The 14,627-nt window shown below is 47.7% G+C and overlaps 1 protein-coding gene across 1 annotated transcript in view; it reads right to left on the bottom strand.

The window, feature by feature from the left end:
- Window positions 1–14,627, bottom strand: part of LOC119173702 (uncharacterized) — an 82,268-nt gene that overhangs the window by 38,912 nt on the left and 28,729 nt on the right. Inside the window, 2 exon segments of the mRNA XM_075876829.1 lie at window positions 8,042–8,178; window positions 13,597–13,704. Of these exon segments, the coding sequence (XP_075732944.1) occupies window positions 8,042–8,178; window positions 13,597–13,704 (245 nt within the window).

Below are 14,627 nucleotides of genomic sequence, written 5' to 3'. Positions count from 1 at the left end.
GGAAGAGTTTGGAAAAGGGTCAGGCTGGTGCGAAATGCAAAAAGGCACCAAGACGCAGGTCGACTGGGAGCCCGACTCAGCGAGAAATATGCCTTTGTAGAAAAGGCGCCAGGAAACAAATGGAAGAATGAGCGGAACGCTCGACAAATCATCAAGGCGAGTCGACTGCCCCATCTGCTGACGGAAGATTATAAGGTCATTTTGCATCCGCGTGGTGGGCTGAACGTTTCGGATTACAGGAGAGATTGCATATATTGCTGCCTGTGCAACGCTGCGGGGGTTGGCCGGGAGGCGGCTGTGGAAGACAGTAAGTGCATCAACAACAAATATACTCGTCATCAGTACACCATCCGAGGATCGAGACCGACAGTGTGGAGCCATTACCAAACTACGAATAGGTCAGCAGGAATTTGAGACCTGTGCGCACAGGGCAGCCCCGAAGAACATGTCAAAAGGACTGAAACAAGAGGTGTCCAAGAAAGAGAGCCCAGAAGACGTCTTTAGCTGCTTGCGCAATGCTGCGGGGGTCGGCCGGGAGGCGGTTGTGGAAGACGGTAAGTGCATCAACAACACGCAGAACATACTCGTCATCAGTACACTATCCGAGGATAGAGCCCGAGAGTTTGGAGCCAATACCAAACTACGAATAGGTCAGCAGGAATTTGAGACCTGTGCGCACAGGGCAGCCCCGAAGAACATGTCAAGGGGACTGAAACAAGAGGTGTCCAAGAAAGAGAGCCCAGAAGACATCTTTAGCAACTTGGTCACTCCATGTAACCCAGGAGTCCTTCATGCGAAATTGATGGGAAACGCGGACGATATGTCTACTTGCCGGTGCATGGAGTTCAAGAAGACAAAGCAGATAGACTGGCGCAAGCTAATCTGTGCGGCTGGCGCTGCTCACTTAACCGGCTGTAAATACATCGGTGACTACCCCTCCGAGTCGGTCTCCTTCTCGTAACATAATTGCAGGAGTTGTGCAATCCCCATCCTCGCCACGGAACTCCGAAGCGGACGCTCCCTCGCGGCTTTCAACAAGACCACTCAAGACTCGGCTACATCCTCTCTGGTCGCCCACCCTTTTGCCCAGCCTGTCAACCCAGTGCCCGCAACAAGTTTCGTGACGCTTCTCGCGCTCAAATACCCCGGCGTGTTCTCGGGCCACGAGGGTTTCGACGTCTACCAGTAGCTACGCCTCTACGAACGCGTCAGTGCCACTTACAGGTGGGATCCCACTCCTATGCTCGCAAACGTCGTCTTTTATCTCGACGGAAGCCCTCGTGTTTGCTTTGACAAATACGAGCATGACATAACAAGCTGGGACAGCTTCAAAGAAAAGATCCATGAGCTTTTTGGCAACACCTCTGGTCGTCGTGAAGCTGCGAAAAATGAGTTGTCAACTCGCGCACAATCTTCCACAGAGCCCTACATTGGTTACATTCAGGCTTTCCTCTAACTACGCCGCCAAGCTGACGAAAACATGTCCGAGCCTGAAAAAGTTGCGCATATCCTAAAGGGTATCACCGACGATGTGTTCAACCTGTTAGTATTCAACAATGTGTCATCTGTTGATGCGATCATTCAAGAACGCCGCCGGTTCCAACAAGCTAAAAGCAGGCGCATCTCCCATCAGTTCCAGTGCCTTGCGAACACCACTGCGACGTCCTTGAGTTTCGACACATATCATCCACCAGACACCTGTTACAACTTGACGCGACCGGTGAGGCAGGAACTTGAAGCGGCTGCTCGAGCTAAGGTGGGACCAACGTCCCCTGACCACTCTCCTCCAATTACGTTGCCTCTCTTGCAAGCAATTGTCCGGCAGGATATCGCCAGCTAGGGAATTCACTCTATCTCACCGCCTCCCCGCACCGACTACCAGCCCCAATACACGCCTGCACGTCCCTTCCCAACTGGCTCTCCCTCAACGTTCCGTAATCCGTTCGCATAGTGAACACACGATGACTAGCCGATCTGCTTCTCGTGTCACAGAATCGGGCACATTTCTCGCCATTGCAGAAGTGCCTGGGGTCCTACTGCCCGACAGTCCTCTCGTCGCTTCTATGCACGTCTTGCCTATCGCCATAAGACCAGCCGCGACCATTTTGCCCAAGAACCTGCTACTGACAATGCTACTCCTGCTCCCCATCCCCCCAACGTCGCAAGTCTCTTTCTCCACAGCCCCGCCGACCGTCTTCCACCGCCTTCCCACAAGTTCCCCGATGGAAAACTAAGTGTTGCAGCCCCCGGAGGTGGCACTACATCGCTCAGGCTGACCAAAAATCCTCTCTTGACGATACCGACAAAACGAAACCTTATATACGAACAAGTACACGGCGTACATATCACTGCTCTTGTCGACACCGGCACTAGACTTTCCGTGATGATGAGTGATTTTCGCCGCAAGCTCAAGAAGGTTCTCACACCTGCGACCGCTCAGTTCGTCCGTGTTGCAGATGGTGGAATAGCATCTATCGTTGGAATGTTCTCCACACGTGTGAGCATTGCGGATCGACACACAGTTGTTCTCTTCACCGTCCTTGATAAACGCCCCCACGAGGTAATCTTACACCTCGACTTCCCTTCCGCGCATTCTGCTCTCACAGACTGTTCGACCAGTACGCTCCGTCTACACTTGCCCGCAACAGATTCTCTGCACAACGGGACACGCGTGCCTCTCTCCACAGACACTGACCTACATAGAGCTCGTCTCAATAGACCTCTCCCTGTTTGTAAACAATGTGACGTCAATGCGGGCACTTCACCCACCATACCTTCTCTCGGAGCAGGTGCTGGTTGACAAGAAAGTTCCGCCAACGGCATTTTTCTGCATAGCAGAGCTAAGTATCTGCATTCCTTCAACAGTAATTTCTACCTTGCTATGTCCCAAGTCACAGCTTTTAAAAGAAGGGGGTTGCGCAAGGGTCACTGCTCATAGTGTGGAAATACCTCATCGCAGATGGATGTATGAATAGAGAAACTTTATTTGGAGTACTGAGAGACGTGACTAGCACGCAGTAGGCTTCACCCACGTAAAGGCAACCATAAAAAATTGATCTTCTTGGAAAGCGAACGTTTTGAATGTAAACGGTGACTGGCACTTCGAGAAATATTCGCATGGCATGAATGTGAACTCGTTCAATTTCCATCGTGGCATGTACACTGCAGTTTTAAACGAGGTACAGCATTGGCGGCAGCATGGTTTTGAGCTGCTGTGTGCGATGTCAGGGATAAGATTCTCGCTCATTGCGCAAAACTCTGATGGAAGACAAATGAAAAAAAGAAAATTACTTCTTGCCGTGTGTAAGGCTCAGGTTAACATATCCTTGTGAAATTTAAAGTGAAATTTTGCCGCTGCGTTTCTCGATAACCCAGTGAAAACTATCTATGTAATGTAAAACCCGACAACTTAATAATATACAACATTTCCAACAATATTATCTGGCACAGTTACCTTGCTGCATTTGACACGTATAACGTCTTGTCGTGTCTATATTGCTTGTTTAGGCCTGACACACGAACTTCTAATGCTTATTGTCACTTATTAAAGATCGAGCAGTAAAAGTACAAAGTAGATAAGAACTGAAAATCTCCGCTGTTTCTATTAGCACGTACTAGGTATCCAATATTACCAATTACAGCCGTGGTAAAGCGTATATGCAGATTTGGCAATGCTGCCCCATGCTTATACCTACCTCATGTGTAGTCACATACATCACCCGGAGATCATGCACTTTCAATTTTCTGAACACCGTGCATACGTTGAGATGTACCCACTCTTAGATAATCGCGTCATATGCATATTTACCTTGACTAAAATGTAAGATCGGAAAGTTCCGTCGATAACCAGTTACTGCAACCGGCCCACAATGAATACCAGTGTTTTCGCACACAGGACGCACCGCGTTATTCACACAGCACACAGCACGCACAATATTTCCAGTTTCACCGTCCGTAATGGTGAACCAATATTTTCGATGCCTTTAAACACACACTACAAGCAACAGTCAACACTGCGCATTTTCGAGGATGATGCCGCTGTTCCTCGCACAGACCGCCACGTGTGTTCACTTCTCCGTAATAAAAGGCCAGCCAGCGTGGCAATTATTTCATCACGCACTTTACCACATACCTCGATGTTCTCTGACACATACCACACCTAGTGCGGCCACTGTGAGATGAAGATTCAGCTTTCAAAAAGAAAAAAAACTTGGGCCAAGAACCGAGCGACTGCACCCCCTTCAACCAATGGCGGGAATGTTTTGCCAACCACTGAAAGGGTGCATGACGTCACCGGTGCCTTGCACGTGCACCAGTGACGTCACGCTGTGACGTACCCTGGTAGCGGTCTATACCACCATTTCCCGACGGTGACTTTTTCTTGACCCCTATCACCGATGTCCTCATAAACCGCGGCATTACATTAACGCACACCATTCTGTCCGTCGCAGGAAATTCTACGCGCCTCGCAGTTGTCAACTTTAGCTTGACACCTCAAGTGCTGCCACAAGGGATCTCTTTGGCGTTGCTCTGCATCTTAGAAGACAATGTGGTAGATGTTTTCACGATGACCGCTCCTTATGATCCCCACACTCAACATCAATCTGCCACGTGCTCCGACAGCGCTATTACGTCGATGATCGCTTTCAACTTAACGCCGCAGCAGACTGACGAGCTCCAACGGGTTCTGCTGTCCTACATCTACGTTTTTGACCTCAGTGGCCATCCATTGGGGAAAGCTACTGGTATGACTACCGCATAAACACTGGTAATGAGCATCCTATTCATAGGCGTTCATATCGGGTGTCGGCGGCCGAGCGTCACATTATCCAAAGTGAGGTCGACAAAATGCTCTCCAAGGACATCATTGAGCCATTCTGCAGTCCTTGGGCTTCTCCTGTAGTGCTAGTCCACAAGAAAGACGGTGCTTGGCGTTTCTGCGTTGATTATCGACACCTCAACAAAATTACCAAAAAAAGACATTTACCCTCTGCCACGAATAGCTGATGTGCTTGATTGCCTCTATGGGTCCCACTATTTTTCCTCCATAGACCTTCGTACCGGCTACTGGCAGATAGAGGTAGATGAAATCGACCGTGAAAGGACGGCATTCATCACCCCCGATGGCCTATATTAATTCAAGGCCATGCCCTTCGGCCTTTGTAACGCTATACCCACCTTCGAACGAATGATGGACTCCCTGCTGGGGGGATTGAAATGGTCCACTTGTCTGTGCTACTTTGACGACGTCATCGTCTTTTCACCAACATTTGAAACTCATATAGAGCGCCTCTCAGCCACCTTAGGAATCTTCCGTCGTTCTGGCCTGCAACTCAACTCATCCTAATGTCAATTTGTACGCCATCAAATCACAGTACTTGGCCATTTAGTAGACACCAACGGTGTACAACCAGACAAGGCAAAAATCAGCGCGTTCAAAAACTTTCCTGTACCACAATTTGCGAAGAATGTACGCAGCTTTATCGAACTATGTTCATACTTCCGACGCTTCGTGTAAAATTTGGGCACATAGCGATGCCGCTTACGCAGCTCCTCAAGAAAGATGTCCGGTTTTCATGAGGCTCTGAAAGGGCTTCTGCGTTCTCGACGCTCATCGCTCTTCTCTCTACTCCCCTGATTCTGGCACACTTCAGCCCTGCTGCCCCTACGGAAATCCGTACAGATGCAAGTGGACATGGCATTGGTGCAGTGCTGGCTCAAAAACAACATGGCCACGATTACGTTATTGCATATGCAAGCCAGCTCCTATCCGCCCCTGAATGTAACTATTCTATCACAGAGCGTGAGTGCTTGGCTCTTGTGTGGGTGGTGGCAAAACTTCGACCTCATAGATACGGACGCCCGTTTTCGGTAGTTACTGACCACCACGCGCTCTGCTGGCTCAACTCTCTGAAAGATCCATCAGGCTGCCTTGGTCGCTGGGCTTTGCGCCTGCAAGAGGTTTCCTATTTGGTGGCCTACAAATCTGGCCGCCTACACCATGATACCGATTGCCTCTCCCGGTACCCTGTCGACGATCCTGAGGACACTGACAAGCCCACGAAGAACTCTATCTTCTCAGTGCGCGACTTCCTTAATATTGGGGAAGAACAGAAGCACGATCCAGTGCTGCTTGCCATCATCAGCTGTATGGAATCCTCCACAAATGATGCTTCTGTCCGCTACGTTCTCATTCAGAAAAGGGTGTGCTATACCGTCGCAATTTCCGACCAGACGAGCCCGACCTTCTCATTGTTGTGCCTAAGCATTTGCACCGCTGTGTTCTCACCAAACTTCACGACGCTCCGACGGCTAGACACCTTGGCGTATCCCGCACGTACGAGCGCGTCCGGCGCCATTTCTTCTGGCCAGGCCTTGCTCGCTCGGTACGCCGATACGTCGCCACGTGTGACCTATGCCAACGTCGTAAACCACTGTCGCTGCTACCCGCTGGCAATCTTCAACCAATTGACATACCCACGGAACCAATTTACCGTGTTGGGTTAGACTTGCTTGGTCCTTTTCCAACATCAACATTGTGAAACAAATAGCTAGCCGTTATACTACGCTAAACGCTAGGCTATTACGCGAGCTCTACCGACCAGCTGTGCAACCGACGTGGCTGACTTCTTGTTACGGGTCGTTGAATTGATTCATAGTGCTCCGAGACAGCTTCTCACAGACCATGGCCGTACATTTCTAACCCAAGTCATCGCGGACATTGTGCATTCTTGTTCCACGCAACACACACTGACAACCGCTTACCACCCTCAAACAAATGGCCTCGTGGAACGATTTACCCGCACTCTAACAAATATCTCGCTATGTACGTATCGCCCAACCACCGAGACTGGGACCTTGCCTTACCCTACGCAACTTTCGCATACAATTCATCCCTTCATGACGCAGTGGGCTTCTCACCGTTCTACCTATTGTACAGAAGAGAGCCGACTTTACCACTGAACACAATCATCTCAGCTCACACCTCGTCGACTAATTAGTACGCCCGCAACGCGATTGCGCGAACTGATCATGCCCGTCAGCTCGCTTGCGCTCGGCTAATGGCGTCGTAAACCAACCAATGCCGTCGGTACGATGCGGAACATAGAGACGTACATTTTGCTCCCGGTACCCTCGTTTTACTCTGGTCTCCCCATCGTCAGCTGGGCCTATCAGAAGAACTTCTGTCTCATTACACGGGACCCTACCGTATACTGCGTCAAGTAACACCTGTCACCTACGAGATCTGCCCCATCTATACATCATGATCTGCTATGCAATCCAGTAATATTGTGCATGTCTCGCGGATCAAGCCGTACAAGAATGCATCAGATAACAACCTTTAAAGCACCGGGACGGTGCCTCCGCCACCGGGGGTCATGCTACGTGCCAGTGTTTGAAGTTGAAGAAGACAAAGCAGATAGACTGGCGCGAGCTAATCTGTGTGGCTGGAGCTGCTCGCTTAACCGGCTGTAAATACATCAGTGACTACCCCTCCGAGTCGGTCTCGTTCTCGTAACAATATTATTGCGCTGTTTGAGGGATTTCGCATACCGAGATATGTGAGGTGTGAAGCAATGCTTGTTAAGTGCACACTCTACAGGAAACACTTCGATGCCTGCTACGGTTGTGGGAGACTTGGACATAGAGCAGACGTGTGTCCCTACCCCAACGACAAGGTGTGCAGGGGATGTGGAAGCAGAATCCAGTGCAAGAGTACAGTTGTCAAGTGGAATGCAAGTTATGTGGCGAAGATCACCCCACTGGAGACAAGAGATGTATGGCAAGATACAAGATAGCGTACCTAGTTAGAAGAAATCGCTGGGAACGGACGAGGCGAGACGAGGAGGAAGCACGGGCAGCGAGCGCTTAAGCCGGCTACCAGTACAAGGAAGTCGGCGTATGCCATTACGACCCCAACACAACAAACAGCCAGCAGTCGGACAAGGACACTGACAGGCGAAACAATGGGAACGGCCTCGCACGAGACCACTCCGCACCCTCCCCAAAGCTTACTGAGGGAAGGAGAAGAAGACAGTACAGGTCCTGCTCCAAAACCAGATCAAGATCAAGGCCAAGGTCCCACTCAAGAGGCACTCGAGGAAGCGGCAGCACACAGGTGAGCTTTGCAAGTGTGGTTCCCGACACTGCCTCTTCAAGTAATGTTATAGGGTCCGCCTCGGAAAAGGAAATAATGCAGATAAAAAATGTTAAAACAGATTACTAGAGAGAACCTAATGCTTGAAGAAGAGATTAAGCAACTGAAAGTGGAAAATGCGAAGCTTCAAAAGGTGGGGAACGTGGGTATGATGACTAACGGCCCCTCTGTTAGTAAAATATCAACGCTTAATCGAGCCCCAACATCTGTTCTCTCGCTAGTGAGCGGGGAGTCACCGCCACTCAAAAGGAGGGCGCAGGAAGAAGCAGAAAAAGCCGGAAATTTTTCGATTAGCGAGGTTAAGGGACTGTATAAAGAAATGTTTGATAAACTATAAAACCAAATTACATGCATGTACATGAAAATAAAGCAACGATTTGATGGACTCGAGCACAGGGTATTAGCGATAGTGAGCACGCCAAAGGACGTTAGGTCGTCTAGTGCAGAACCGTTAAATCAGAACCGTACAGCAGTACACCCACAGTAGAAATCAGAAAGGTAAGCGGGTAGGATCCCATAATTAAACACGGCATCACGTAACCAGTACATTATTCGGCAGTGCTGCGGGAATCGTAGGAAACGAGGGAACCTGCAGCAGTTCGTGATAAACAGTAAGGCACCAGATGTCATCGCCCTGCAGGAGAACGGGGGACGGCAAAGTTATCGCGGTACAAGTCGTCTAGTACTTATGGTGAGAAGGCGACAGTCACAACTCTGGTACATAGAAACCTCAAGGCTGTAGAGCATGATACCAGAATGCACAGCATAGACCACGTCCTTATAGAAATAATACCCTCCCGTAAGAGAGAGGAAGCCTCTTCATGCTTAACATTTAAAGCCCACCCTGACAGAAGCCCAAGTTTGGTCCATTTTTCTGCAAAGCCTTGAGCTTAGCAAAGAGATAGGCTCTCGTCATAGTCGGTGACTTTAACGCACCTTGCGGATACACTGCTGAGAATATAGAAGGACGCAACTTATGGACAGACGCTCACACGAGGGCCTTACGCTGATAATGAATCCCGAGGAGCTCACAAGAATAGGCAACTGCATTAGCAATGACACAACACAGGACTTAACTTTTACGAAGGACAAAGCAGACTCGTGATGGGTAATTACGCAGGAGAATTTTGGCAGCAATCATTATATTGTAGTAACAACAGTGCATGCAGGCCCTCAAAAAAAGGTAGAAAACTGGCACTTGTAGAATGGAACAATTTCCGCAACATTCGAGAGGAGAATTCGGATGATACCATAGCAGATATACAAGATGGGTAAAGAAGCTCCCAACAGAGTGTGAAGAAATCCACTAAAATTGTTCCCAAAGAAGCGGGAATGGCGGAGATGGACAGCAAACTGTTGCGTCTGTGGGAGGCAAGGACTAGCATCAAAAAGCGCTGGAAAAGACAAAAATACAATCGTAATTTAGGAAAGAGAGTAGCTGCATTACCAAACGAGATAAATCTCCATGCGAATCGGTTGACCAAACAACAGTGGGAAGCCACGTGTAACTTGATTCATAAATAAATGAAGATGTCAAAGACTTGGAACATTCCCCGAAGTCTTCTAGACCCGCAAAGTACAAAATTTGCACAGAGGCATAAGCTGCAACAAGTAATACATAACTATGCAGGAACAAAGGAGGAGCTTTTCCACGAGCTACGAAAAAGTACTTCGCCGACGCAACAAAAGAACCACTTCCCGATTACAAGGGGTAGGACAACGTTATACACAATGCTGATATAATGGAGGCCGATATTAGATTTGAGCTCTCTGGACTAGACCCTAGGTCTGCTCCGGAACCAGATGAAATAACTAATAAGACGCTCAGAAACTTGCGCAACGAATACATGAAGGCCCTCCCTGAGTACATGAATATGTGTTGGGAGAAAGCGACCTTTCCATGTCAATGGAAGACTGCTTAGGTCATTATGAAGAATAAAGCCTGGAAATAAAGCACAGTTAGATAACCTTAGACCAATTTCACTGACTTCATGTATGGGCAAACTCATGGAGCACGTCATCCTTGCACGCCTCACTACCTACATGGAGGAGAACGGACTCTTCCCACATACCATGATCGGTTTCATACCTAAATTATCAACGCAGGACAACATGTTAAAGAATAAGCATCAAATACTCGACGTGAAGACCCAATATTTAGACTCTAAGGCTATCCTTGGCCTTGATCTGACTAACGCCCTCGATATCATCACACACAGAGCCATATTAGAGAATCTTCAGTGACTGGAGATAGGACAGCACACCTACGCGTATGTGAGAGACTTCCTATCCAACCGCACTGTAAGAATTGCGATTGGAGAGGCAAGATCTGAAGGGATTGAATTGGGCAGTAGGGGGACGCCACAGGGTTCGGTGCTGTCTCCCCTGTTATTTATTGTGGCGATGATTGACCTATCCGCAAAACTCAACCAGATCGAGGGTCTTAGACATAGCATATATGCAGACGACATCTTCCTATGGGTGACGAGTGGGAGTGACGGCGACATTGAAAACATATTACAAGAGGCTGCTGACACTGTAGAAAGAAATGTTGAAGGTAAGGGGCTAAAATGCTCTCCCAAAAAAAGTGGAATTGCTAATTTATAGGCACACAAGTAGGGGACGCAAAAGCCTCCAGGAAAGGCCAGTCATCACGATTTTTGCAGGGAGAAGTAAAATACCCACGGTAGCAAACATACGAGTTCTCGGCCTCCGTATATCTGAGAATCGGCACAACAGAGAAACTATTAGGCTATTAGAGAACAGCGTCCACCAAACAAGCGGCCTGATCAAACGAATAGCCAACAAAAACTAGGGTATGAAGGAACATAACTTAGTTCGTTTATTCCAGGCTTTTGTAGTCAGCCGCATCGTGTACGTCACCCCATATCTTAAACTGCACGCAGCCGAACAGAGCAAAATAGATTGCATCATTAGGAAAGCATATAAACAAGAAGTAGGTCTACCATGAAATACGTCACACGACAAGTTCTTACCTCTAGGGCTACATAACACACTCGCAGAGATAATAGAGGCCCACACGATGGCACAGTATGATAGGTTAATCCAGAGCCCTACGGGCAGGCATATTTTGGACACAATCGGCGTCACGTACAACGTGCAACATGGGGTAAAAAATACGTTCCGTGGGAGGCAAGGGGGCATATCGCGGTGCCTTAATTACCTAGAAATATGCATCCTGAGCATCACCACGCCAGAAGGATATAAAAGGCGAAAAGCTTACATAAAAGTTCAGCAACGCCCGGGACGGCGTCTATGTAGATGCCGCAGAATACGAGAATGGCCGAAGCATGGCAATTGTACCTACGAACATTCAAAGGGATTCCAACATCAGTGGCAGTGTACGTACAGATAAGGTAAAAGTGGCGGAGGAGGCTGCGATAGCACTAGCACTAGCATTAGCCTCCACAAAAGCCGAAATCATGATCAGAGATTCCAAACCGCTGTTAAAAATTAGACCAAGGGAAGAATCTCACGGGAAGCGCTAAGAATTCTGGCTAACCTCTGCAACGAGCGGGAGTTCATATTATACGAGCACCTGCTCACTTCTCTCTCCCCGGGAACGAAATCATGCATGATCTGGCTCGAGAACTAGCCTCCAAACAGCGCAGCGCGAAGTCTGGTGAGGGAGAGAGATGGCATGATTAGTTATAAATAGAGATCACAAAACACTACAGGCTAGGAAGAGTTCAATTCCCTCCGGCACATAAATCGCTCAACAAGAAGCAAGCGTCAGCATGGCGCCTCTTAAAAACCAACACTTTCCCGAACCCGGTAACTTTTCACTAAATGAACCCAGAGATATATACTCAGATTTGTGTAAGTTCTGCAATCAAAGGGTGGATCTCAATCATATACTGTGGGCTTGCCCCTCAGTAACAGGGCAATATAAAAGATACAGCAATGGAGAGCAGTGGGAGGCCGCACTGCCAAGCGCAGACCCAGAAGTGCAACTCGACGTTCTTCGGCAAGGTGAGGATGCCGCCAGAGCGCAAGGACTCATGGCTGCCACCTAGGGGAAGGAGATCATTCTCCCACATCTTGCAGTTTTTTTTCTCTAATACAGTTATTTCCTTCTTCTCCTCAAAGTTTTGCCAAAAGGGCCAAGTAATGAATGCGAAAGCAACGAATTGTAAAGTTCTACGAAAAAAATTGCTGCAGCTTGCACTAAAGGGCCCAATATAGTTCGACGTAACGTTGACGCACATACACACTTGGCTCAGCAGCACTATGCTAGCAAAGCATGAACACTCCATAGTCTGTCGGCGCGCCCCGACGGCAGCCTGCGCAAAATGTTACAATTCGCGCCAGGAACGTAACCTCAGACTCCACTGCGCCTGCGTCTCTTCGTAACGAAGGAACGCCGAGCTTGCTCAAACGTGCATGCGTCAAGGCAACTAATCACGGGGCATGCAGAGGAATATCGGGCAGGTGGATTTGCGCCCAGCAAGGTATTGCCAACATGATTCAACTAAATGAATGCCACCACGCGCACATTCTGAACCGCGGGGTATAACAGAGCCCTAAGCCGCGCAAGGCTTGAAACAGCAAAACTGGACAATTCTAAAGACTAATCTGGTTGCTTCTAGATTGTTTCTAGGCCTGAATTTACTGGTGAGGGTTGTTTCTACATTTATCCTAAGCATAGAGAGCTTTCAGTTGAACAAGTGATCTAATATATGCATTAGTTCATTTCAAATACTTAGAAATTTTGACAAATTTACACATTAGTCAAAATTACTTTAAAATACCATAACGTTCGTCTCAATGTTTGAAATACTTGAATATTTGCACATGCCTAATTAGGTTGCAATGTTGAACCTAAAATAATGAATGTAGCCAAATCGTGCATGCTTTGACGTTAGAGTATGCAATCACCATCGCTAAACATTGTGTGGCCTTTAGACATGCAACACGCCAACAAGTGTTTCAATGAGCAAAACTGTCCAGAAGTCGAGGATGATTACCAGCTACCAAAACTACAAAAAATACAAAGCAGTATGGACACGAAGCAGTTCTACAAAGGTTTTTCGATGTGGTTCAGCAGAACATTTTACAAGGGCACATGATGATTGCCACGGCTGCCGCTACTTCAAAGCCCAATAGGTCCCCAAATGATCCCTGATCAATCAAAAATCAGACCTGCAATATCGCTCTCCTCGAACTCAGCAGCCCGATGCACCATATATTCGGCCACCAGTGTATGCATGCTTCTGGCATGCCACCTCTAGCACTGGAAGCGTCCTAGCCATGGTGAAGAAATGATGAAGCAATGGTGAAGAAAGCAAGCCAGCCCCTTTTAACCTCCTACAAAGCTGTCTTCATTCGACGTGACAAAGATGGCCGTCAAAGTATCACACAGAACACCATCGTAGAAAAAGGTGGCTAGAAAGGGCACAGCAACACATTATACCCACCGTGTCAGAGGAGAGGTCGATGAGTGGTGTCACACGACCTACCTCCTTCCTTTTGACCTCCTTTTTGCCATTGGCCTCGACCTGGTTGTCCTGCTGACTATCTGCATCCTGCGAAAATAGAGGGGCAGTGTCCTAGCTGTTAAGCAAAGTAACCGAGTCAGTCACACAAAACATCTGCTGCCAACAAGGGCTCTCTCAAGATCCCTACTGTAGTCCTGAACACATCTTTAAACGTTCTGGCGACCTGCTCATTTCTCCTCCCGTTTATGCAGTCGAACACGAGTATTGAATCAGAAAGAGATCACAAATTAATTTGATACGATATGAGCTCATTCAATCTTATTCAAAAAGAATGCTCGACGAGCTTGAATTTGATTAAATTCAAGGCAACGAAGGTGCTAACAAAAAGGCTACAGATGTTGATGAAATGAAGGGGAGCATGTCTAGAACCACCAGCTTTTACTTGCATAAGAGACACTCAACTGAACTGAGCATCTTTTGAAGTGCTATTAGCGCAGTATTTATCTGTCGATCCTTGAGTCAACAATACACACAAATAAAATAAATAGGAATTTGAAAAGCGCTAATGGGCCCTTTCATGTGTTCTTAGGGGGGATTTTTTAGAATCAATTGAGATATATAATATACCCGCTATTTTCAATCAATCTAACTCCTGCTAGTTTGATAAACAGTTGCACTAACATTATAATGGCGAGACATTCATCACTGCCCACCAAAAGCTACAAAGAGCAATAGGATAAAAATTAGGGTCAGCCAATAAACTAAGAAGGATGGAGAGCTAATGAGACACAAGGAAGAAAGAAATAACAAGGCACAGCACGCTACCTCCTTCATTCCTTACAGGAAATCAGTTCAAACTTGTAAAAGGGCAGCGCAAAGAAAGACACAGGTCAACACTGGTGGAACATTCATAATTAATTCACTGTGTAACATTTTCAGTGTTCACCACTGTTGGCAGTGCTTGTCCTGTATATTCCTTCGTTTGTGGAATGTACACGTTGACACTGTCA

Source organism: Rhipicephalus microplus, chromosome X (genome assembly GCF_043290135.1).
Source record: "Rhipicephalus microplus isolate Deutch F79 chromosome X, USDA_Rmic, whole genome shotgun sequence".
NCBI classification, from domain to species: domain Eukaryota; kingdom Metazoa; phylum Arthropoda; class Arachnida; order Ixodida; family Ixodidae; genus Rhipicephalus; species Rhipicephalus microplus.
The sequence above is the reverse complement of the archived record's forward strand: the minus strand, read 5'-3'. Positions and strand labels throughout refer to the sequence as shown.